At 42.0% G+C, this 27110-nt stretch overlaps 1 protein-coding gene across 3 annotated transcripts; it reads left to right on the top strand.

Annotated features, from left to right (window-relative positions):
• Positions 1 to 1429: 1429 nt before the first annotated feature.
• Positions 1430 to 13173, top strand: LOC133005189 (uncharacterized). 3 transcript variants are annotated; one of them, XR_009678359.1, is made up of 5 exons: positions 1430 to 1730; positions 8820 to 10904; positions 11277 to 11449; positions 11529 to 11633; positions 12275 to 13173. XR_009678359.1 is itself a non-coding variant. In XM_061074802.1 (4 exons), exons 2-4 carry the CDS (start codon positions 11303 to 11305, stop codon positions 12437 to 12439), a joined length of 417 nt encoding a protein of 138 aa, XP_060930785.1. In that variant the 5' UTR covers positions 10058 to 10884; positions 11277 to 11302; the 3' UTR covers positions 12440 to 13173. The 3 variants fall into 3 exon arrangements, 2 of the variants coding, with proteins under 2 accessions (XP_060930785.1, XP_060930776.1); XM_061074802.1 differs by lacking the exon at positions 1430 to 1730 and having other exon boundaries at positions 10058 to 10884; XM_061074793.1 differs by lacking the exon at positions 1430 to 1730 and having other exon boundaries at positions 10058 to 10900.
• Positions 13174 to 27110: the final 13937 nt, after the last annotated feature.

Below are 27110 nucleotides of genomic sequence, written 5' to 3'. Positions count from 1 at the left end.
ATAGTGCAGGAACTGTGCAGCTATGCAAGTGATCTGAGTTCGGTTTAACGCTCAGAGTTGAGCAAACAGATGCCTGAGGGAAGAAACTCCACCTCATCCTCTCCGTGTTGGTTCCCAGGCGGCGGAACCTCCGGGACATTTCTAATGCCTTGTTTACGCATGGTGAGGAGTTGCAACCCCAAAAAAGTGTTTTATCCATTTTCATAAAGGATGGCCACCAAAGTCAGCGTGCAGACGAAGGCCTGATGATGACGCAGGAGCTGGACGACCGGCTCAAAGAGCAGGTCGACAAACTGGAGCATGTGCGCCTGGCTGCCGTAGAACTGAAGGACAACATGTCTGAGGTGCTTTAATCCGCCTGTCATCTAACATCCGGACTGTTTACTCAATGTCCATTGACATCTCTAATTTCCTCTGATACAGAGCCACAGTGACCTAAGCCAGTCTGTCGCTGAGCATCTGGAATGGTTGAATCACTTGTCGGAGCGGGTGGAGACTCTTCACGTGAACACAGCAGTGTTTGTTCAGGTAAGAAATTAGTGCTTTTATGCTTTTACATCCTGCAGTGCATTCATCACACCGAGAGCTTTGCTGGTCAAGTGAATACTGTGGAGAAATGACATAGTAGTATGAGGTAATAATTGTCCACAATCAGTAGGAAGGTCCACAGACAGATGGGATATTCCATAAAAGAGAGCCCAGAATTAAAATTATTTAAATTAAGCTAGTGATGTCATTTGGAGCCAGATTCAATCATCTAAAACTGTCAGTCATGACGTTTCATCCTGTTTCTATTCCATCTAAAACTAAACTTAAAAGATGAACTTAAATAAACATCAGTGGGATGTCATCAAACTAAAATGACAGAGATCATCTCTAAAGAAAAATGTGTATAACAAGAACTTGGACTCTTTTGTATGGACCGTGTCCCATCCACTGGAGGAGGCAGGGCTTTTTATACCAATACTGCAACCAGCCACCAGGGGGTGATCAAGGTCCTTATGTGCAGTCTGTGATCATTATGTCCTAACTGTTCTCATCTACCTAGCTCAGACTGTTGAGGAGTCATGACGCTCTAAAGACAACATGATATTTGAGAATCGTATAAAGCCCAGCATCTCTCACAGGGTTAACAGGATACATCTGCAGCAATAAAGTTTATTATTTATAAAAATAAACCAAATTTTCCAAGATCACTGACGGACACCGATACACTTCCGTTGTCGTTTACTGTATTTTCTGCTCATTTCTGTAATTGCAGCGTGTTTCTGCAATGTGTTGTGTTGTGAAATTGATCACGTTGTTTTCTTACTTTGCTTTTATTTGTCCACTTGCATGTGTTTTCTTAAGTTGCAGTGTGTTGAGCTCTCAGGGCCACCGTAGTTTCCTGCCGCTGGCTCTCTCTGTCAGAAGTGAGTGAGGAGGAAGGAGGAACATGGCCGCCGTGCAGCTGCTGCGTGTGTCGGTACATGAGCGGATCAGCGCCGCCGCTGAAGAATTCCTGCTGCAGGTGGAGGAAGGAGGAGGAAAGGCTCGAGTCCCGGAGCTGAGAGCGATGCTCACCGAGCGGCTAATGGCGGCGGGGGAGGAGATCCTCGCGGTGCTTGAGGAAACCTTGGCAGAGTACGAGGACCGAGTGGAGCGGTCAGAAAGGTCCGAGCGGGAGATCTGCCGCCAGAGGAGGCTGCTCGATGCCGCGATGCAGCCCGTAGTCCGGCTGCACAGAGCAGGTCAGTCCTAGAGGAACCGCTAACAGGCTAACGTGAGCTAGCATCAGCCGGACGCTCCACCTCTCACCTGAATAGTGAGGAAGATTTGATGCTGTTGTGAACGAGTCTGTGCAGAAAACCTGCTGCTGTGTTGCTCATGTCTGAAACAGAAAGTCTGGACACATGTCTCTGAGTTTTATTCACAGGTCTTGTCTGAAAGCAGCTTAACAAACTAACTAACGTCCCCTGGCCTTGTTCTCCTCTGTTAGGGACCTTATTGGTTTATTTGGCGTCAAAATGAAAAAAACGTATTTACCAGAAACCCTTTGTTTTCTGCTGCTTCCTTTGAGTCCAGGCAAAGTAACTCATCTTGCAGCCAAAAATATAACTAATTGTAAAATATTTTTTTCCCAGCGTAGATCATTTCTATGAGGTGTCCAGAACAACATACTAAAAGTCCAAAGAAATCCTAGTTGAGGAAATATGTTTAATTCTCATCAATGTGTGCCAATAAGGCCAGGCAACAGTACACCCCAATGGGGCTATTTTTTTCCTTTACTCCTATCAAAATGAAACTTTACACAATGAAAATATAAAGTAAAAAATGTTGTATTACAAGTTTGATTGAAAATTAATTTTAATATGCACATGAGCTATACACTAATCGAATATGCCCAAAATACACTCAAATAGGCCACATATTTTCTTTACTCCTACCACAATGAAACTTTACATGGTAAAAGTATACATGAAAAGTAACTTTTTTTGTATTACAAGTTTCTTTTTAAATGAATTTGAATATGCACATGAGCTCCACACTTATTGAATATGTCCTTATTTGCATAGGCAGAAACAAATACATCGGCCCAATCTTCATCCAATCATCCCACTGCCAATGGGTGATGGCAAAGCTGCTTTTAGACTGGCCTCTAACCTGAAAATCGCCTGGCTTGGTAGTACCTGCCAGGGGTATAACCCCCGCCTGTATAGTCTTCACTTGTAATTAAAAAAAAATACTTTTCATGTATACTTTTACTATGTAAGTTTTATTGTGGTAGGTTTAAAGGAAAATATAAAGCCTATTTGAGGGTATTTGGGCATATTCGAATAGTGTATAGCTAATTTGCATATTCAAATTCATTTTCAAAGAAACTTGTAACACAAAAAAAATAACTTTTCATTGGTACTTTCATTGTGTAAAGTTTAATTTTGATAGGAGTAAAGGAAACAAATAGCCACATTGGGGTGTATTGTTGCCTGGCCTTATTGGCACACATCTCGGATCAGAATCAGAATCAGAAAGTATTTATTTATTGCCAAGTAGGTTTACACCTACCTGGAATTTGCTCTGGTTATTGGTGCATACAATGAACATAGAAACATAAAAACACAATAAATACACCACACATAAGAAAAACAATAGTAATAATAAAAAAAAACAATATATATTTACTCACTATTTACTTCTTATTTACTCACTTTTTCTAATACTTAAACAAGTTAGCATTTATTTAGACATAAATATATCTATATAAAAATATATAAAAGATAAAAGATAAAAAAAGTGAAGTAAAAGGTGAAATGCACAATGCAAAACAGTGAACAGTGTCAAATTATGTGTTAAGTCGGGTGGGGGTCCCGGGCCTTGTTGATAAGGCCCACTGCAGTCGGGAAGAAGTTGGTCTTGTGGCGGGAGGTTTTGGTCCTGATGGCCCGCAGCCTCCTGCCGGAGGGAAGAACCTCAAAGAGTTTGTGACCCGGGTGAGAAGGATCGGCCACAATCTTGCCTGCACGCCTCAGAGTCCTCGAGGCAAACGGGTCCTGCAGAGATGGCAGATTGCAGCCGATCACCTTCTCAGCAGAGCGGATGATACGCTGCAGCCTGCCTTTGTCGTTTGCAGTGGCAGCAGCGAACCAGATGGTGATGGAGGAGGTGAGGATGGACTCGATGATGCAGATGTAGAAGTGCACCATCATTGACTTTGGCAGGTTGAACTTCTTCAGCTGCCCCAGGAAGTACATCCTCTGTTGAGCTTTTTTGGTGAGGGAGTTGATGTTCAGCTCCCACTTGAGGTCCTGGGAGATGATGGTGCCCAGGAAGCGGAAGGACTCCGCAGTGACGGTGGGTGCGGCTGGGTTCCTTCTGAAGTCAACAACCATCTCCACTGTTTTCAGACCATTTAGCTCCAGGTTGTTCTGGTCACACCAGGTCACCAGATGGTCAATCTCCCACCTGTAGGCTGACTCATCCCCACCAGAGATGAGCCCAATGAGGGTGGTGTCGTCTGCGAACTTTAGGAGTTTGACGGACTGGTGACTGGAGGTGCAGCTGTTGGTATACAGGGAGAATAGTAGAGGGGAAAGAACACAGCCTTGAGGGGAACCGGTGCTTGTAGTCCTGGCGTCGGAGACATGCTTCCCCAGCCTCACATGTTGCCTCCTGTCAGACAGGAAGTCTGTGATCAACCTGCAGGTGGAGTCAGGCACACTCAGCAGGGAGAGCTTGTCCTGTCGCAGGTCTGGGATGATTGTGTTGAAGGCAGAGCTGAAGTCCACAAACAGGATCCTGGCGTAGGTTCCTGAGGAGTCCAGGTGCTGGAGGATGAAGTGAAGGGCCATGTTGACTGCATCGTCTAGACCAGTGGTTCTCAACCTTTTTTCAGTGATGTACCCCCTTTGAAAAAAAAATTCAGCCGAGTACCCCCTTACCAGCGCAAAGCATTTTTGGTTGAAAGAAAGGTGTAATACACAGTGCTGTGCGGTTAGTGTCTGATTTTTAATAAACCTTGTAACTAGACACTTTCAAATTTAAAACTCCATCAATGTCCATTACATTGCTCATTTGTAGTGGTCTCTCTTGAACTATTTGGAAATAAAATGCTATAAAAATAACTAAAGACTTATATAACAAAATAATTATCTCAATTATAAATATAGATTTGTGCACATAAACATTATTATCAACTGAAAGTGACCTCTTTTGGGATCATAATAAAGATATGTTCTCAAACTGAACTCATGAACTTAATTATAGATAAACACTTCTTCAGAAACAAGAAAATCATTAACTTAATTTTAAATAAAAGAATGTCTTCTTTAAGAATCGAAAAGAATACTGATCTTAACTTTACAAACTATCAACACTGGTGATTACATTGTTGCATTGAACTGAGTGAGTGTTTTGCCATTTACATTTTAGTAAGAAACTTGTAATTATGCTTCACTGAGGATCTTTGTCAGCCTTGGAAGAAACTGCTGTGATCAGGCTCTTCTCCAGGCACAGTCTGTTTCTTTGCTTTGTTTAGATCACAGTCATTGCAGAGAAGGAGGCCTCGCATAAATATGTGCAGGCAAAGGGTAGTAGGCCTAGTTGCTCCAAATCTTTCTGTCCCAGGTCAGGGGGCTCCTGCTTCACACACCCAGAACTGTGTGAGTGTGGATGTGGCAAACTTCACCTGGAGGCCACGGTCAGATCACACTTCCAGGAGTTTTTCCTGATAGGTGACAGGTAGCTTGTTTCCATTTGCTTTGGAGAGGCTTTTCGCATCGTGTCTTGAGATGACCTGAATTCAGAAAGTTTCCTCTTCAAAAAACTCAGGTGGCTTACCAACATGACTTTCATGTTTTGTCTGGAGATACCGCTGAAGATGTGCTGGCTTCATGCCACTGTTAGCTAATCTCACCCCACAGAAAAAACACAAAGTGTAAATAACATCTATGTTATTGTTAATATTGTTGAAGTGTCTTTCTGTTATTTTATTGTGAAATATTTGTTCGCTTTAAGGCAGTGATCCACCGGTGGGGCGCGCGACCGAGAGGAGGAAATGTGAGGCGGAACTAATATTATAGCCGAACTAATGTTTTGACGTCTGCATCTCTTTAACGGCGGAGCAGTAAACAAATCGCTCTTTCGCCGTAGCCAGTGGTCGGCAGCCCACGGCTTCAGCCCCTCTGCAGCGGCTCCCTGTGCAGTGTTGTGCACGTCGCGCACACACTCAGGCCTCGGAGCTCCGCCCCCAATCACTCGCTCAAAGACACACACAGTGGAGAGCATCGTTCACGTGAAGCAGCCGGTCAGGGACAAACAAGAGACAGTGTTCAAAAACCAAGTTGAAAATAAAGTACGATGTAATCTGTCTTGCTCTTGGGTTCACAGTCAATGTGGTAGGACATGAGGAAGTGTGTATTTTATGTCTGAAAACTCTACGAGACCAAACTAATTAAGAAGACACTTAGAAACATTACACCCCAGTCACATGCATGTGTTCTATTTGGTTGAGCTTTATCATCTTTGTATCAAAGTGATTTTAATTGAATAAATTTTCTCTATTATTGAAAAAGTACAGACTGATAGGAATGTAGTGATAAATGTCACCAAAAGTACTTCAATTATGTTGAATTTAAGCAAAGTTATGGCACTATTTTTTAAATAAGCGACAAATGTCAGAAAAGTTGTTTGACAAAGGATTTTCAAACAATTTTGTCAGAAATTCATGAAAGTAATGTGGATTTAATGTTCATGTGTATGTTATGTAAATGCACATGTTAAACTTGGCCCATTTTGTTGGGGCAGGGAGCAGGTGGGGAATAAAAAATATTTTAGACCCAAAGTGGGGCATGACAGAAAAAGTTTGAGAACCACTGCTTTAAGGTCAGACAATTTAATTTCCGTTTTTGTATTGCATGCTTTTATTTTGAAAGTGTTCCGGTGGAGACGCGGACTTCCTGTTATGAATCTGTAACTTCACAACGGAGCAGTGTGATGTTTTAGCGACGCTCAGAAGAGATACAAGCTATCACGGTGCTGTTTAGGGAAGTTTCAAATAATCCTGAAAACATCAGTTAGAGTTTCGACCTTCTTGTGAATACTGAAGGAATTGTAACGGCTTTGGTTTCGCCTTCTTTGGCACTTGTCCCTCCGTGTTTCAGCGGCACTGCTGCTGCGCTTCAACCCGACTCGAGTTTTCAAGGCAGCAGTGATGACACGTGATGACAGGTGGCGTGTGCCAGGTTGGGTCAAACCATCGGTATGGGGGTACTCTGGGTTTTTAGGATAATGAAATTGAATAGCCTACTGAATATAAAATTCAATTCATGAACTTACACTTATATTTTATTGAATATTTATTAAATAACAATTTTTACAGGATTTTTGAATGGCTGCTTATTTTAAATATATTTCAAAAAAATCTCACGTACCCCCTGGAGTACCTTCAAGTACCCCCAGGGGTATGCGTACCCCCATTTGAGAACCACTGGTCTAGAGGAGCTGGCCTTTGCTGTGGTGGGGGAGGTGCAGTTGATGGGCTGGAGGGTGGTGTCACGGGGGATGGTGTCAGGACTGTCCCACTGTCTATCGAAGCGACAGTAGAACTCGTTGAGGTCGTTGGCCAGGCGTGAGTCGTTTGTGGAGTGGGGGGCTCTGGGCTTGCAGGTTGTGATCAGCCTTAGCCCTTTCCAGACAGGGGCAGAGTCATTGGCTGCGAACTTGTGTTGAAGTTTCTCAGAGTACAGGCGTTTAGCTAATCTCACCTCCTTGCTAAACCTGTATTTGGCCTCTATAAACCTGACTCTGACCCCGCTCCTGAACGCCTCTTCCTTCTCCAACCTTAACTGTTTGAGTTTGGCTGTGAACCAGGGTTTGTCATTATTGTAACTCACCCTGGTTCGTGATGGAACACAGCTGTCCCCACAGAAGCTGATTTAGGAAGTCACAGCCTCTGTGTACTCATCCAGACTGTTAGTTGCAGTCCTGAACACCTCCCAGTCTGTACAGTCCAAGCACGCCTGAAGATCCTCCACAGCTTCACTGGTCCACTGCTTGGAAGTCCTCACAACAGGTTTGCAGAGTTTTAGTTTCTGCCTGTAGGCAGGAATCAAATGCACCATGACGTGGTCCGAGAGTCCCAGTGCAGCCCGGGGGACGGCGTGATAAGCCCTGCTTACAGTGGTGTAACAGTGATCCAGAATGTTCTCCTCTCTGGTCGGGCATTTAATAAAGTGTTTATATTTGGGGAGTTCACGGGTGAGATTTCCTTTGTTAAAGTCACCGAGGACAATCACTAAGAATCACTTAGTCCGCTCCACACACAGTATCTGGTCGGCAACCATGCTCTGAGCCTCCTGCACGTTAGCCTGCGGTGGGATGTAAACACCGACCAGAATGAATGAAGCAAACTCACGGGGGGAGTAGAAGGGTCTGCAGTTGATTAAAAAAATTCCAGATCAGGAGAGCAGTGTTGTTGGATCACTGTCACATCGTTGCACCAGCCAGAGTTAGTGTAGAAGCAGATTCCTCCACCTTTCGTTTTGCCGGAGAGCTCCGTGTCGCGGTCCGCACGGAAGAGTTGGAGGCCAGCCAGCTGCAGCGCGGAGTCCGGTACAGATCCACACAGCAACGTCTCCGTGAAGCACAAAACGGAAGATGAAGAAAAGTCTCTGTTCTTACTAACTAGTAGCTGGAGTTCGTCCAGCTTGTTGCACAGTGAGCGCACGTTGGAGAGGAATATTCCTGGAAGCGGTGTCTGAAGCCCCCGCTGGCGGAGACGCACAAGCGCGCCAGCCCTTTTTCCTGTCCTCCGCCGCTTCACCGTGTGAACCAGAATGTCCAAAATCTCGATAGATGAGGCAATAAAAGTCAGAAATAAATGATCCGGAGTTGTGTCCCTGATGTTCATGAGCATTACTCTGGTGAAAGAGCTCCCGGTTTTAAGGCAGAAAACAGAAATAACTAACAAAACAAGACAAAACATCGCGCACCAAATCACCGAGGCAACCGTCCGCGTCTTGATCATCTTGAGGATTGATGAGAACTTAACATATTTCCTTAACTAGGATTTCTTAGGACTTTTAGTATGTTGTTCTAGAACCCTCATAGAAATGATCTTTGCTGAAAAAAGTCATTTTACAATAAGTCGGTCGTAAAATGCTACTTTGCCTGGACTATTTACGAACTGCGTCGCAACACCAACTGTAAACGACCTCAATATCTCTACTTCCTGAATATGATTGTTCAGAAATCACAGCAGTCGACATTATACAACACAACACAAGTTTTTCAAAACACTTCAGGAAACTCTGAAATGATAAACGTGTGTATTTGTGTTTCAGTGTGCCCTGCAGACGTACAGCAACTGATGGTGATTAAAGAAGAGGTTCCCCCTGAGCAGCAGCAGTGGAGCCCCCTTGTGGACCAGGAGGACCCAGAGCCCCCCCACATTAAAGAGGAACAGGAGGAACCGTTGACCACTCAGGATGGACAGCAGCTTCAAGGACTGGGGGAGGCGGATATCAAGTTCACATTGACTCCTGTCGCTGTGAAGAGTGAAGAAGATGAAGAGAAACTTAAATCGTCAAAGCTTTGTCTGAGTGTGAGGACGGAGAACAGAGCGGACTCTGGACGACCAGAACCAGCCAGGAACTCAGGTCCTGATGGACATTTACAACAAGGTCCTGAGGACAAGACTGAAGACTCTTCTGAGACTGAACACAGTGTGGATGATTCGATGGAGACCAGGGAAACTCAGACTAGTTTAGATACAAGAAATAACAAACAGCCTCTAAGTGATATGGGATGTAAGAGAGAAAAAAAACCGTTTCGCTGCTCTGAGTGTGGTAAAAGATTTACCCAAAGGAGCCAACTAAAAACACATATGAGGATTCATACAGGAGAGAAACCGTTTAGTTGCTCTGAGTGTGGTAACAGATTTACCCAAAGGGGCAATCTCAATATACATATGATGACTCATACAGGAGAGAAACAGTTTAGTTGCTCTGAGTGTGGTAACAGATTTAACAAAAGGAGCAGTCTAAATACACATATGAAGACTCATACAGGAGAGAAACCGTTTAGTTGCTCTGAGTGTGGTAACAGATTTAGACAAAGGGGCAATTTAATTACACATATGAGGATTCATACAGGAGAGAAACAGTTTAGTTGCTCTGAGTGTGGTAAGAGATTTAGCCGTAGGGTCAGTCTAAATACACATATGATGAGTCATACAGGAGAGAAACCGATTAGTTGCTCTGAGTGTGGTAAAAGATTTAACCAAAGGAACAATCTGAAAACACATATGAAGACTCATACAGGAGAGAAACCGTTTAGTTGCTCTGAGTGTGGTAAAAGATTTAACCAAAGGAGCAATCTGAAAACACATATGAAGACTCATACAGGAGAGAAACCGATAAGTTGCTCTGAGTGTGGTAAAAGATTTAACCAAAGGAGCAATCTGAAAACACATATGAAGACTCATACAAGAGAGAAACCGTTTAGTTGCTCTGAGTGTGGTAACAGATTTAGACAAAGGGGCAATTTAATTACACATATGAGGATTCATACAGGAGAGAAATAGTTTAGTTGCCTTGAGTGTTGTAAAAGAGTGAAACAAAGGAGCCATCTAAATAAACATATGAGTAGTCATACAGGAGAAAAAACGTTTAGTTGATCTGAGTGTGGTAAAAGATTTAAGAAGTCCTATTTTACGAGACGTGAGGATTCATAAAGGTGAGAAGTGATTCTGTTGCAATCTTTGCAACAAAAGATTTATTAGGATTTATCAGCAGATGTACGTATTATACATATTCATAGTTCACTGTTTTAAGGAGACTATTAACAGGTATTTCCCAAGAAAATATAACTCATTTAATAATACGAAAGATTTGTTTATATATCTTTTTTCTACTGATTTCTACATAATTTATCCATTTTCATAACTTCATTTTAAGGTTAAAGTGTGTTCCTTGCACAGTATGAATGTGTGTTCTTAACTAGTTCATATGATTAAATATGTTGGTTTTAAGATAATGGTTTCTTGGTTTGTGAGACTCAATGACAGTGTGTGTTCTCCTTTATGTTTTGAATGTGACCTCTCTCTATCTCTCTCTCAGAATTGGGACATTTCCTCAAACCGTGTAAACATTGCCGACGGCGAAAATGAAAAACGCATGCAATGATGCTTCAAAATGCATGTGCTCGGGCCCGCTCAGTGTTGCTTTGCAGTCCTAAAAATGTTAGAAATTGTATTTTATAGTTGGTACTTTCAAGGGTTGAGCAATCCTGGTTATTATTACTATTTTTTTTTCAGGCAAATGAATTGGCCTTTTGGGGGCTTCAACATGCTCAAATTCGCACCTTCTGCGCAGAAGTTTTATTCAGCAAAAACAGAGCATTCCACTGGTAAAGCTTCACTATTGTGGGTGTGCACTTTTCTTCTGCACTACTTCTACACATACTCACACACACATGTTGATGTAGGGCTGGGCAATGCAACAATTGCAATAATTAAAGCAATATAATTTTCGTCAATAGCAATACAACAAGTTTTAAATATATAAGATAAGATAAGCTTTAATTGTCTTGTACACAGTAATACATGCATGGTAAAATGTGCAGTGAAATGTGTAATTGTGCCTGCCTCCAGTTTTAAAATATAAAAATAGCACACAATCGTATTACAAAATGCTAAATATTACCAAGGTAAAATGTAGGTATACACATGTTAGGTGAGTGTGCTTCTGCTATAGTGCATATATATAACTCTTCCTCATCCTCTCCGTGTTCTTTCCCAGGCTGAGGAACCTCCGGCACATTCCTAATGCCTTGTTTGCGCATGGTGAGGAGTTGCAACCCCAAAAAAGTGTTGATGATGACGCAGGAGCTGGACGACTGGCTCAAAGAGCAGATCGACAAACTGGAGCATGTGCGCCTGGCTGCGGTAGAACTGAAGGACAACATGTCTGAGGTGCGTTAGTTCGCCTGTCATCTATCATCCGTACTGTTTACTCAATGTCCATTGACATCTCTAATTTCCTCTGATACAGAGCCACAGTGACCTAAGCCAGTCTGTCGCTGAGCATCTGGAATGGTTGAATCACTTGTCGGAGCGGGTGGAGACTCTTCACGTGAACACAGCAGTGTTTGTTCAGGTAAGAAATGAGTGCTTTTATGCTTTTACATCCTGCAGTGCATTAATCACACCGAGAGCTTTGCTGGTCAAGTGAATACTGTGGAGAAATTACATAGTAGTATGAGGTAATAATTGTCCACAATCAGTAGGAAGGTCCACAGAAAGATGTGATATTCCATAAAAGAGAGCCCAGAATTAAAATTATTTAAGTTAAGCTAGTGATGTCATTTGGAGCCAGATTCTGCTCAGTCGTATTGTGGAGCTGCAGTAACCAGGTCCTGACAATAATCTAAAACTGTCATGACGTTTCATCCTGTTTCTATTCCATCTAAAACTAAACTTAAAATATTAACTTAAATATACATCAGTTGGATGCCATCATCTAAAATGACAGAGATCGTCTATAAAGAAAAATGTGTATAACAAGAACTTTGACTCTTTTGTATGGGCCGTGTCCCATCCACTGGAGGAGGCAGGGCTTTTTATACCAATACTGCAACCAGCCACCAGGGGGTGATCAAGGTCCTTATATGCATCCTGTGATCATTATGTCCTAACTGTTCTCATCTACCTGGTTAATGAAGTCTGGGACATGGAAACACATCAGACAATGTACATTGTATTGGCATCTTCGCTAATCTCTGATTCATCTGTTTCCAGATGAATCCCAAGCCCCGTGCGTGGGCGGTGAAACAGGGCTCCAAACATGGCTACCGCTGGGGACGCTTCCACCAGGCCGAGGACGCCCAGTCCGAGTTCGGCTGGTCCCCGATCCGCACGCGACGAAACAGCGACGCTGCCTCTGAGATGTCTTGCAACTGGTGACCTGGTGGACCTCCACCAAAATAATGACTGGAAACGAAAAGTCTTTACACATTTCATTTTTTATTGGGACATTTACACTCATTATCGTGCATTATTCTACATCTAATGGAATACTATACATATTCTTCTATGCCCTGTATTACTGTTTACTGTTGTGATTTTTTTTTAAATAAACACATAGCTATATGTTTAGTAGCCTGTTAAGCAGCGGGTGAGATTCGCCTAAAATGCCTGTCTGAGGGGTACCGAAAGTAAATTGAAAGCTGTTCTTTAACCATTTGGAGTACATGCATAATCTTGATCTCTTTTGAAAGGTAACATTCTGAACTTTCCCCCCAACAGTCGGAATCAGTCTAAGTGCTACTGACATTGAGTAATAGCAGTTGGAACACAGTGAAGTAGAAGGTTTTTATTTCTGCCTGAATATTTTTTGTTAAACAGATGCCTGCAGATGACTCTAGCTGGGACTTATGAGCTGGAAAACACACTGGGACACTATCATGAAGCCTTGACTAGCTCAGGTTCAAATTTGATAACAATACCACAGAAAATGAATATTTCACAGATTTTTTCCTAAGGGCATGTCTAAGCGTTTTCCACAAAGGCCATTTGGAACTATGGTAACCAACTAGGCTAAAAAGGCTAGTTTTACACTCAAAATCATACTTTTATATGAAGGAGGCAAAACCGGTCATATGGTTTAAAATGTATACAAATAAACATCTTTCATGTTGTTTACATCTCGATGCTGGCTGCGCTGAGATTACGCAACAGCTGACCGTGGCTATTCTTTGATGTAATAGTGTGTTTTGGACTGATTATGTTACTGGATTGGATCGTCTGGACCTTTGGCAATGTACCAAGACTGTTTTCGTTGGAATGTTATCGATCCTTGGATTAATATGATGCTTCTTAGGTGAGTGATGTCGACTTTGTGATTGTTTTTTTTGTGTTAGTGTCTTGACTGAGACGTTAATTGTACCGGCTGTGGTGATCGGATCTTGAAATGGTTTACATCAGTCGAATCGGAAGAATCTTAGCTTTCTAACGATATGTTGTATCAGTACCTAGCCATACAATGCAGTTCTGTAGATAACAATGTTTGAGGCTTATCTGTAAAACAGCCCGCCCACAGGATGATGCTGCTTAAAGTATTCAAAGCATTTTTTTGATTTAAATCCAAGGAATCTCCAATCCGTCAAAAATACTGGAACGTGTTGTTGTGTCTCAACTCATAACCCCCTCCTCTTTATTAGGGCCTGAGCACTGACAGGCACTGACAGACAGTGAGGCCCTATTGAAATTGTAAGGATTTTTTTTCTTCAGGCAAATTAATTGGCTTTTTGAGGGCTTGAACAGGCTCAAATTCTTACCAAAATTTGCAGAAAATTTGAATGTGATGACAATTGACGTATTCTGGAGTAGGTTTCAATGGGCGGGGCAAAATGGCTCAAAGGTGGCCCCGAGACCCCCAGAACATGTTCACATTGACCGATCTTAAAAAATTATGTATCATGACCAGACGAACAAAAAACTCTGAGGTGCAATTGGAAAAACGCAACAGGAAGCCCGCCATTTTTCATTTAGTGGCCATTTTGGCCATATTCCACATTTTTACTTTGAGGTACTTGTCCCAGGGCTTTCATCAGATCCACATCAAATTGAGATGAGTGTCATCACAACAAGATGGAGATAAAAAATTACTCATATCGATTTTTCGTCACACATTGTGACCGTGGCGTCAAAGTGTGATGACACGCCATCAAAACACGATGTTTTGTATCTCGGACATAAACGGACCATGCATCTATTGATGCTGAGCCGTAAACAACAACTCCACTCCTGCTGTGACAGTGGTCATAGATCGAAGGAATCTTTATGTCTTGCAAAGGTGACGTCTCTCTTTTTCTCTCTCTCAGAATTGGGACATTTCCTCAAACCGTGTAAACATTGACATAGGGCGAAGGTTCATCCTTCGCCAAAGGAGACGGTGTTGTCATAACTCCACTGTGCATTGTCTTATCACCACCAAACTTCTGTCTCATGATCAGAGACCAAGCCTGAACAGCTCTATGCGTCAATATTTCCCCAGGGTCATAGTGCAACTACTGATCAGTGTGAAAATTAAGTTGTTGTAACATTGTCCAATTGACACAAAATTGCTCACGCTACATCAAAGCCCCTACTTGAACAGATCTATTAGTCTGTAAGTAATAATAGTGATGGCGCCACCTACTGACAACAGGAAATAGTGTGGACCTTAATGAGCAGTTATCAGGCAAGAATCAACATGGAGTGACGGACGCAGGAAGGGAAGCGTTTATCCTCTCCGCAGTGCGCAAAACGCATGCAACGCTTCAAAATGCATGTGCTCGGGCCCGTTCAGTGCTGCTCTCCAGTCCTAGAAATTGTCGTTTATTTTTGGGTTTACTCTCTGAGTTTTTTATTGAGTATTTCTACTTCACCGTCCTAGTACTTTTACTTGTAATGGAATATTACTTTACTGTCTTGGTACTTTTACCTTAGTGAATGATCCGAATTCTTCTTCCACCATTGGTTAAGTTTATTTCGTTGCTTATACTTTAGTTATTGTTTAACAAGTACTTGTAAGTTACAAGCACTTGTTACTTTAGTTATTGTTTAACAAGTACTTGTAAGTTACAAGCACTTGTTACTTGTTAAACAATAACTAAAGTATAAGCAACGAAATAAACTTAACCAATGGTGGAAGAAGAATTCGGATCATTCACTAAGGTAAAAGTACAAGTTGTAACAGAGTATTTCTACTCTGCAGTATTAGTTCTTTTGTTTCCTCTTCGTCCTCCAGTCCAACAGGGGTCGCTGCTGGCTCGGTGCTCGGAGTCTCTGTTTCCTACGGCGGCCCTGAGAGCTCAACGCGCAGCAACCTAAGAAAACACATGCAAGTGGACAAAACACAAGCAAAGTAAAAAAAAACATCGTCATCAATTTCACAACACAACACATTACAGAAATGCGCAGCAAATACTGAAAACGACAACAGAAGTGTTTCCAGAGGACAGCTAAAAGTGATGGACACTGCTGACACAGGAGACACAAAAATGTCCAATACATCATACAAATTCGGTCCCACACACGGGTCGGCAACCCACGGCTCTGGAGCCTCATGCGGCTCTTCAACCCCTCTGCAGTGGCTCCCTGTACAGTGTTGTGCATATTTTTCGCGAACGGTGGACTTAACAAATCAGTTTTCATATGATTACCGTGAACGTCACGTACATTTTTTAAAATCATCATCGTATCAGGCCATTATGAAATACCAGGAGCGGTGTGTGTGCGCTCCCAAATAGCGCACACACACACTGGCCCCCGGGGCTCCACCCCCACTCACTTGCTCGGAGAGAAGCACAGTGAGATTGGAGCTCGGAAGAGGCGGCAAAATTGCTATTTTGATAGTAAAGGTTGCCTACCCCTGCATAATAATGATGTAACCCAGAACAAAAAAATGAATATGACCTCAGACGAATATTTGAAACGAATCTTATCTTTTGTTTAAATTCCTCTAATTAATATTAAAGACCACCACAACTGTATTTTAATAGTCAAAACCTTCACAGGTGTTTATTTACAATATGAAATAAATTAAATTTTTGTGAGCTCTCAAGAAGTAAAAATATTTACAGAATAAAATAAATGCACAACAGTTATATGAAATGTAACTGAGGAATCTTCTCAAATGCACAAAATAAAATACAGGGTCTCTTTAAATTGTTTAAACCGTTCCTAGGGATTCTCAATTTACCCTTTAACTCACTGACAAGGTTAAATACAATCTTTACCTTTCACAGGTCTCTGAATCAAAACAAAACAATTCCTATCAACTTTAAATTAACTCACAAATATCACATGTGGGCCCACTTCAGAAATGATGAACTCGAGACTAAGTTGCAGGCCTGTAGTGATGCTCGGATGCGGTGAGGCCTGAAAACTGTAATGGCCACTTCACTCAGTCAAGGGCATAAAATAAAAGCACGTGCATTGTCATATCAGTTCAATACTCACAGGTCCAAACGAGGAGCAATAGGGCAATGACAGTCACAGATAGGGGTGATGGCAGTCACAATCCAAACACAGGCAGCACACAGCAACGAAAATCCGGGGAAGAATAAAACAGCAGGGTCCATCCACCAGCAACCATCTCAGTTTCTCTTTCTCTCTCTTCACAAAAGCCCGTCTCCTTTAATTACATGAACTCTGTTGAGCCATAATATTATCACGCTTAATCGTACTGACTTAACGTTAGCCCGTTTTAGCATTGAAAACAACTACAGTGCTAAAGCTATGATATCCAAACACGTGATGCTATGCTAGCGGGTGGCTAATCACATTGCACTTCGGTCTTTTTCCACTACAACATTAAGTTACAGCTCACAATTTAAGGCATACACATTATATTTACCTTTGGCAGGTTACATAGAAGAGCAATATCAGGACCACGAGTAGTCGACCTCGACGACACCTCTTAAATGTTTCCCACAGCACTACACTTTTCCTCAGGACTCTGGACAATATCTCTCTCTCTAACTCACCTGCTCAAAGCATGCTGAACCACAACCTGCACTTCATGTCCCTCCCCATACCAGACGGATGATTTGGAATGGCTGTGAATTTGCTACTACCCAATGAGAACTGCAGAAACCGAATGACTGACACACAACCGAGAAAAAGTTAGATTTCACATTAAAAGCACTCAAATCAATAAGTCTCTCGTCTTCTCAATCACAGAGCCTTTTAACCACACATCTATTTATTGATTTACTTTTTAACTGTAAATAGCTAAACTTATTGACTGTACATATTATATTTATTACATTTTATCCCGTATTTATCCTTATTTTAACTACTATTTTTAATAATATGAACTTATCTAATTATCATGAACTTTCTCTTTTAATACAACATTTGTTATGCTATTTTTAGATTCATTTTATGCACTGTATCCTAATGATTTTTATACAGGGCTACATGGACAATAAATTGCCTCAAGAACAGGGTCTTGCTTGCTCTGAGTTTTACCCACAGGTCTTGTCTGAAAGCAGCTTAACAAACTAACTAACGTCCCCTGGCCCTGTTCTCCTCTGTTAGGGACCTTATTGTTTTTTTTGGCGTCAAAATGAAAAAAACGTATTGACCAGAAACCCTTTGTATTCTGCTGCTTCCTTTGAGTCCAGGCAAAGTAACTCATCTTGCAGCCAAAAGTATAACTAATTGTAAAAAAAAAAAAAAAAATTTCAGCGTAGATCATTTCTATGAGGTGTCCAGAACAACATACTAAAAGTCCAAATAAATCCTAGTTGAGGAAATATGTTTAATTCTCATCAATGTGTGCCAATAAGGCCAGGCATCAGTACACCCCAATGGGGCTATTTTTTTTCTTTACTCCTATCAAAATGAAACTTTACACAATGAAAGTATAAAGTTAAAAAATTTTGTATTACAAGTTTGATTGAAAATACATTTTAATATGCACATGAGCTATACACTAATCGAATATGCCCAAAATACACTCAAATAGGCCACATATTTTCTTTAATCCTACCACAATAAAACTTTACATGGTAAAAGTATACATGAAAAGTAACTTTTTTTGTATTACATTGTTCTTTTGAAATGAATTTGAATATGCACATGAGCTCCACACTTATTGAATATGTCCTTATTTGCATAGGCAGAAACACAAATACATCAGCCCAATCTTCATCCAATCATCCTACTGCCAATGGGTGATGGCAAAGCTGCTTTTAGACTGGCCTCTAACCTGAAAACCGCCTGGCTTGGTAGTACCTGCCAGGGGTATAACCCCTGCTGGTATAGTCTTCACTTGTAATAAAAAAAAAGTTACTTTTCATGTATACTTTTACTATGTAAGTTTTATTGTGGTAGGTGTAAAGGAAAATATTAAGCCTATTTGAGTGTATTTTGGGCATATTCGATTAGTGTATAGCTCATTTGCATATTCAAATTCATTTTCAAAGAAACTTGTAACACAAAAAAATTAACTTTTCATTGGTACTTTCATTGTGTCAAGTTTAATTTTGATAGGAGTAAAGGAAACAAATAGCCACATTGGGGTGTATTGTTGCCTGGCCTTATTGGCACACATCTCAGATCAGAATCAGAATCAGAAAGTATTTATTTATTGCCAAGTAGGTTTACACCTACCTGGAATTTGCTCTGGTTATTGGTGCATTCAATGAGCATAGAAACATAAAAACACAATAAATACACCACACATAAGAAAAACAATAGTAATAATGAAAAAAATATATATATTTACTCACTATTTACTTCTTATTTACTCACTTTTTCTAATACTTAAACAAGGTAGCATTTATTTAGACATAAATATATCTATATAAAAATATATAAAAAGTGAAAAGTGAAGTAAAAGGTGAAATGCACAATGCAAAAAAGCAAAACATTGAACAGTGTCAAATTATGTGTTAAGTCGGGTGGGGGTCCCAGGCCTTGTTGATAAGGCCCACTGCAGTCGGGAAGAAGTTGGTCTTGTGGCGGGAGGTTTTGGTCCTGATGGCCCGCAGCCTCCTGCCGGAGGGAAGAACCTCAAAGAGTTTGTGACCCGGGTGAGAAGGATCGGCCACAATCTTGCCTGCACGCCTCAGGGTCCTAGAGGCAAACAGGTCCTGTAGAGATGGCAGATTGCAGCCAATCACCTTCTCAGCAGAGCGGATGATACGCTGCAGCCTGCCTTTGTCGTTTGCAGTGGCAGCAGCGAACCAGATGGAGGTGGAGGAGGTGAGGATGGACTCGATGATGCAGGTGTAGAAGTGCACCATCATTCCCTTTGGCAGGTTGAACTTCTTCAGCTGCCGCAGGAAGTACATCCTCTGTTGAGCTTTTTTGGTGAAGGAGTTGATGTTCAGCTCCCACTTGAGGTCCTGGGAGATGATGGTGCCCAGGAAGCGGAAGGACTCCGCAGTGACGACTGGGGCGTCTCTCAGGGTGATGGGGGTGGGTGGGGCTGGGTTCCTTCTGAAGTCAACAACCATCTCCACTGTTTTCAGACCATTTAGCTCCAGGTTGTTCTGGTCACACCAGGTCACCAGGGGCCGGTTTTTCAAAAGTTTTAATCTGGATCAAACTGATCCAGATTAGGAAATCTCTTTTTCTGCTATCCAGGATCACGTAATCCATTTTATTTGTATGCTGGTTTTTCAAAGCAATGTGGGATTGGATTACTCTGATCCGGATTCAAACTTTTCAGGATTACCAAATCTGGATTACCTGTGGTCTAAATGGGACTATCACAATGTACAGTAGCTATGTAAAGAACAACAGGTAGAATAGTGTGGGGTCACTCCAATATGCTTTATTTGATCAGAAAATAGGACTGAACGGAACAGCAAACAAACAATATAAACATCCCCCTCCATTGTCCATTTCTTGGAAACAGGCAGTCCACTCATCTGAGACCTACAACAAATAAATAAATAAATACATACTTTACTCACAAATACATTATGGATGTTTCGAACAGGTTTCAAACAAAGATTTATTGAATTGAACTGGATAAAAAAAGGCTTAAATGTCCAATACTTAACAAAATAAATTACTTCTTAGTTCTTGTTATGAGTAGTTCTTCTTATGAGTTCTCCTTCTTCTTCATCATCATCATCTGCTTCGTCGGGCAAGAATAAGCTGTTCCTCTGCTAGATGGATCTGTACTTCTGCCCTTTCAGTCTCTTTTTGCAGAAGTACCTTATAGGCGTCATCTTTCTTTGGGTGCTTTGAGCCTCCCTCTGGGGGTCCTGTGGGAACTAGGCCTTCTGGCTCCACCTGTGATTGACCTTCTCCCTCGATTACAGATTACATAGCCTACCTACTTTATGTACTTCCTGTTGAACAATTCAAGTGAAATTGATTAATAAATATAAATACTGTAAAATGCATGATATAAATGTTGTATTATTTAACTAACCAATTTTAGTTACCTAGTTTTATTACTGATATCCACCATGAATCCACCCTCCTGCTGGGATCAGTTTAATCCTGTTTTTTGGGATCACAATGATCCCAATCCTACCAAAAAGTTTTGAAAAACCCAAACTCAAGGTTTGATCCGGATCAACAACAAGATTAGATTACGTGATCCAATCCAATTTCTGAGTCCTTTTTTTCTTTTGAAAAACCCATTTTCAAGATTTGATCCAATCCGATAGCCGTAATCCGATCAGATTACTTTTGAAAAACCGGCCCCTGATGGTCAATCTCCCACCTGTAGGCTGACTCATCCCCACCAGAGATGAGCCCAATGAGGGTGGTGTCGTCTGCGAACTTTAGGAGTTTGACGGACTGGTGACTGGAGGTGCAGCTGTTGGTGTACAGGGAGAATAGTAGAGGGGAAAGAACACAGCCTTGAGGGGAACCGGTGCTTATAGTCCTGGCGTCGGAGACATGCTTTCCCAGCCTCACTTGTTGCCTCCTGTCAGACAGGAAGTCTGTGATCCACCTGCAGGTGGAGTCAGGCATACTCAGCAGGGAGAGCTTGTCCTGTCGCAGGTCTGGGATGATTGTGTTGAAGGCAGAGCTGAAGTCCACAAACAGGATCCTGGCGTAGGTTCCTGAGGAGTCCAGGTGCTGGAGGATGAAGTGAAGGGCCATGTTGACTGCATCGTCTAGAGGAGCTGGCCTTTGCTGTGGTGGGGGAGGTGCAGTTGATGGGCTGGAGGGTGGTGTCACGGGGGATGGTGTCAGGACTGTCCCACTGTCTATCGAAGCGACAGTAGAACTCGTTCAGGTCGTTGGCCAGGCGTGAGTCGTTTGTGGAGTGGGGGGCTCTGGGCTTGCAGGTTGTGATCAGCCTTAGCCCTTTCCAGACAGGGGCAGAGTCATTGGCTGCGAACTGGTGTTGAAGTTTCTCAGAATACAGGCGTTTAGCTAATCTCACCTCCTTGCTAAACCTGTATTTGGCCTCTATAAACCTGACTCCGACCCCGCTCCTGAACGCCTCTTCCTTCTCCAACCTTAACTGTTTGAGTTTGGCTGTGAACCAGGGTTTGTCATTATTGTAACTCACCCTGGTTCGTGATGGAACACAGCTGTCCCCACAGAAGCTGATATAGGAAGTCACAGCCTCTGTGTACTCATCCAGACTGTTAGTTGCAGTCCTGAACACCTCCCAGTCTGTACAGTCCAAGCACGCCTGAAGATCCTCCACAGCTTCACTGGTCCACTGCTTGGAAGTCCTCACAACAGGTTTGCAGAGTTTTAGTTTCTGCCTGAACTGCGCTGAGCCTCCTGTACGTTAGCCTGCGGTGGGATGTAAACACCGACCAGAATGAATGAAGCAAACTCACGGGGGGAGTAGAAGGGTCTGCAGTTGATGAAAAAAATTCCAGATCAGGAGAGTAGTGTTGTTGGATCACTGTCACATCGTTGCACCAGCCAGAGTTAGTGTAGAAGCAGATTCCTCCACCTTTCGTTTTGCTGGAGAGCTCTGTGTCGCGGTCCGCTCGGAAGAGTTGGAGGCCAGCCAGCTGCAGCGCGGAGTCCGGTACAGATCCACACAGCAACGTCTCCGTAAAGCACAAAACGGAAGATGAAGAAAAGTCTCTGTTCTTACTAACTAGTAGCTGGAGTTCGTCCAGCTTGTTGCACAGTGAGCGCACGTTGGAGAGGAATATTCCTGGAAGCGGTGTCTGAAGCCCCCGCTGGCGGAGACGCACAAGCGTGCCAGCCCTTTTTCCTGTCCTCCGCCGCTTCACCGTGTGAGCAAAGGTGAGCGCACCTTTAACCAGAATGTCCAAAATCTTGATAGATGAGGCAATAAAAGTCAGAAATAAAGACAAAACATCGCGCACCAAATCACAGAGGCAGCCGTCCGCGGCGCCATCTTGATCATCTTGAGGATTGATGAGAACTTAACATATTTCCTAAACTAGGATTTCTTAGGACTTTTAGTATGTTGTTCTAGAACCCTCATAGAAATGATCTTTGCTGAAAAAAGTCATTTTACAATAAGTCGGTCGTAAAATGCTACTTTGCCTGGACTATTTACGAACTGCGTCGCAACACCAACTGTAAACGACCTCAATATCTCTACTTCCTGAATATGATTGTTCAGAAATCACAGTAGTCGACATTATACAACACAACACAAGTTTTTCAAAACACTTCAGGAAACTCTGAAATGATAAACGTGTGTATTTGTGTTTCAGTGTGCCCTGCAGACGTACAGCAACTGATGGTGATTAAAGAAGAGGTTCCCCCTGAGCAGCAGCAGTGGAGCCCCCTTGTGGACCAGGAGGACCCAGAGCCCCCCCACATTAAAGAGGAACAGGAGGAACCGTGGACCACTCAGGATGGACAGCAGCTTCATGGACTGGGGGAGGCGGATATCAAGTTCACATTGACTCCTGTCGCTGTGAAGAGTGAAGAAGATGAAGAGGAACTTAAATCGTCAAAGCTTCATCCCAGTGTGAGGAAGGAGAGCAGAGCGGACTGTGGAGGACCAGAACCAGCCAGGAACTCAGGTCCTGATGGACATTTACAACCAGGTCCTGAGGACAAGACTGAAGACTCTTCTGAGACTGAGCACAGTGAGGATGATTGGATGGAGACCAAGGAAACTCAGACTGGTTTAAATACAAGAAATAACAAACAGCCTCTAAGTGATATGGGATGTAAGAGAGAAAAAAAACCTGTTTCGCTGCTCTGAGTGTGGTAAAAGATTTACCCGAAGGAGCAGTCTAAATACACATATGAGGACTCATACAGGAGAGAAACCGTTTAATTGCTCTGAGTGTGGTAACAGATTTAGACAAAGGGTCCATTTAATTACACATATGAGGATTCATACAGGAGAGAAACAGTTTATATATCTTGTTTCTACTGATTTCTACATAATTTATCTATTTACATAATGTCATTTTAAGGTTAAAGTGTGTTCCTTGCACAGTATGAATGTGTGTTCTTAACTAGTTCATATGATTAAATATGTTGGTTTTAAGACAATGGTTTCTTGGTTCGTGAGATTCAAGATTAAGATACATTTATTTGTCCCAAACACATGCACAGACATGCACAAGCACACTCATGCAATTGTAGGGAAATTTAACCTCTGCTTTTAACCCATCTGGTGCAGGACACACAGAGCAGTGGGCAGCCATGTACGGCTCCCGGGAGCAGATGTTGGGGGAATAAGGTGCCTTGCTCAGGGGCACTAGACAGGGTAGGGATAATCCTCTTGGATTTTTGGACAGATCAATCCAGGTTCGTCTTTGTAAAGATCTTTAAAACATTTCAGGCCTCTATTATGCCATGTGAGAAAGGTTGAATCTGTAAGTGGAGGTCGAAATAAATGATTGTTCAGTAAAGGAGCTAAAGTAGATGTTGATTTAAATTTGAAGTGTTTCCTAAACTGATACCAAATTTTAAGTGTGGAGTGAACCACTTGATTATTTGTGAAGCCTGAGAGGTTGGATGGAATAGAAGAGGTAAGTAGAGCAGGTAAGGAGGATGAAACACATGACTGTGCCTCTAGGTGGCACCATGGCAGATTCACTGACTTGAACCAAAATGAAATTTTTTGAATGTGTGTCGCCCAATAATACAGTTGAAAATTCGGAAGTGCTAATCCGCCATTGAATTTACATCTCTGAAGTGTGGATTTGCAGATCCTAGGAGCCTTTCCACACCACAAGAAGTCAGAAATAGTCTGATCGATTGTTTTAAAAAACCGTTTTGGCAGGAAAAGTGGGAGACAATGGAACAAAAAAAGAAATTTGGGCAGAATGCTCATTTTAACCGCGTTAATTCTTCCAATTAACGAGAGAGGCAAGCTCTTCCATCTTTGGAGGTCAGACTTAATTTTAGACATTAAAAGTGAGAAATTAGCAGAAAAAAGAGAGTTTAACGTTCTGGTTACGTTGATCCCGAGATACTTAAAGCCAGAAAGGCTCATTTTGAAAGGGACATCTGATTGTGTGAGCTGTGATGCTGAAGCATTGACAGGATAGCATTCGCTTTTAGAAGTATTCACTTTATAGCCTGAGAAAGAACCAAATCTCTGGAAAGCAGATAAGATTGTGGGAATCGAAAGGACAGGATCTGAGACATACAACAATAAGTCATCAGCATAAAGCGACAATTTAAATTCTGTGCCCAATCGTGAGATCCCAGTAAAAGTGGAGGAGGACCTCAGAAAGATCGACAGGGGCTCTATAGCTAGCGCAAACAATAGAGGAGATAGGGGACACCACTGTCTGGTGCCACGGGTTAGAGTAAAAAAATTGGACTGAATGCCATTAGTGGAAATGTTTGCTTGTGGTGATGTGTAAAGGAGACGTATCCACGAAATGAACCCATTACCCAGTCCAAATTTCTTTAGTAAAGTAAATAAATAGTCCCATTCAACCCTATCGAATGCTTTTTCAGCATCGACCGAGATCACTACCTCAGGTGTTGTTGTGGCAGTTTTAGAATAAATAATATTTAAGAGTGTTCGGACGTTAAAGAATAACTGTCGCCCCTTAACAAATCCAGTTTGCTCATGTGAGACAATAGTTGGTACAATGTTCTCCAGGCGATAGGCCAAAGCTTTAGCAAGGATCTTAGCATCTACATTTATCAATGAAAGAGGTCTGTATGAGCCGCAGAGATTCGGATCCTTATCTTTTTTTAAGAGGAGACTTATGGAGGCTTGCCTTAAAGTGGGAGGGAGAGTGCAATGTTCAAGTGATTCCTTATAAACAGCATGTAGCAAAGGGGACAATTTATCCTGAAATCTCTTAAAAAATTCCACTGGAAATCCATCAGGGCCAGGAGCCTTGTTATTTTGCATACCTCTCGCTGTGAAAGTGATTTCTTCTACTGTTAATGGTGAGTCAAGTTCTTTAGCAGCATCTGAGCTTATCACAGGGAAGATGAGGCTATCTAGGAATAAATTCAATTCAGTGGTGTCGGGTGGAGATTCAGACTTATATAAAGAGGGGTAGAATGAGTGAAAGACCGAATTAATGGTGGTGGGGTCCTTATGCAATGAGCCAGATGAATCTATTATTTGAGGGATCATACGTGAAGCAGCTTGGCGGCGTAGTTGATGAGCCAGAAGACGACTTGCCTTGTCACCATGTTCATAATATGTGGAGCGTGATCGTAAAAGAAGTCGCTCTGCATCACTAGTGGTGATGAGATCAAATTCAGTCTGTAAATCGACACGCTGTTTAAGTAAACTGGGAGAGGGGCAAGTAGCGAGTTGTTGGTCCAATTTGGTGATATTGATAGAGATTTCTTGCAATTTGTCTTTACGGGACTTAATTAAGTGGGCAGAGTAAGAAATAATTTGTCCCCTCAAGTATGCTTTTAATGATTCCCACAGCAGTGAACATGAAACTGGTTCCATATCATTTTGATTTAGAGAGATATAATCATCTATTTTAGTTGTAATAAATTTGGTGAACTTATCATCTGAGAGAAGTAATGTATTAAACCTCCAAGGTGTTGAGTACCGGGGTTGTGAAGAGAACTTAATATCTAAAGAAAGAGGGGCATGGTCAGAAATAACAATAGGATGATAATTAACAGACAGTACTTTGGGAATTAGTTTAGCATCAATAAAATAATAATCAATCCGAGAGAAAGATTTATGCATCTGAGAAAAGAAGGAATATTCCTTGTTATGAGGGTTATTAAATCTCCAAGGATCAGTGCAACTGTTCCTGGACACAAAATCTGAAAGTGACCTCGCCATTGAAGAAGGAGTCAGAGTACGTGGGTTGGAGCGGTCTAAGTTGGGATCAATTACACAGTTCATGTCCCCGCCAATTATGAGGAGGCTGTTGTTCAATGAGGGAAGCCGTTCAAATAGCTTATTCATAAAGTGTGGATCATCGAAATTGGGGGCATATATGTTAACTAATAAAATTGGAATATGGAATAACGTACCTGCAACAATTAAGTATCTGCCGTTTTTGTCTGATATCACCTTAGAAGCTGAAAACTGAATTGACTTACCAATTAAAATAGCGACCCCTCTGGCCTTAGAGTTGAAATCAGAGTGAAACACCTCAGAAACCCAGGGACATTTAAGTCTGACCTGATCTTTAGTACGCATGTGGGTTTCCTGCAGTGGTGGAATGTAACGAAGTATTTTTACTTCGTTACTGTACTTAAGTAATTTTTTACGTATCTGTACTTTACTTAAGTAAAAATAATAGTGCCTACTTTTTACTTTACTCCGTTACATTTTGCAGCTATTATCTATAGGGGAGAGCGGGGTAATGTGAGACATCGGGTAATGTGAGACACCCCCTGTATCGAGGAAACGGAACACATTTGTGGTCATTTGACCATTATGTTTTCAAGCCCCTCCCATTCCCCCCTTGCCATGAAGGAGAAATTGGTGCTGGTGCTGTGGAAAGGATGTTTTTTCACAAAAATGTGTTTTTTGCATGTAAAAGTAAATTTTCTTGCTCTGAACTTAATCAACTGTTGTGTCAAAACAAATTGATTCAGGTAGAAAAACTTATATCATACATGTTGGTGAACTTCCAACATATAAAACCATGTGATTGATGCTAGCTAAAGATTACCCTGAATTGCTAAGATATGTAGTTTTTTCTAAAATGGTGGCTGTGGGGTAAAGTGAGACAAATGCTTTGGGGTAAGGTGA

This window comes from Limanda limanda, chromosome 1 (genome assembly GCF_963576545.1).
Source record: "Limanda limanda chromosome 1, fLimLim1.1, whole genome shotgun sequence".
In the NCBI taxonomy this organism is placed as follows: Eukaryota; Metazoa; Chordata; class Actinopteri; order Pleuronectiformes; family Pleuronectidae; genus Limanda; species Limanda limanda.
Note: the sequence above shows the minus strand (reverse complement) of the source record. Positions and strands in the feature narration are given on the sequence as shown.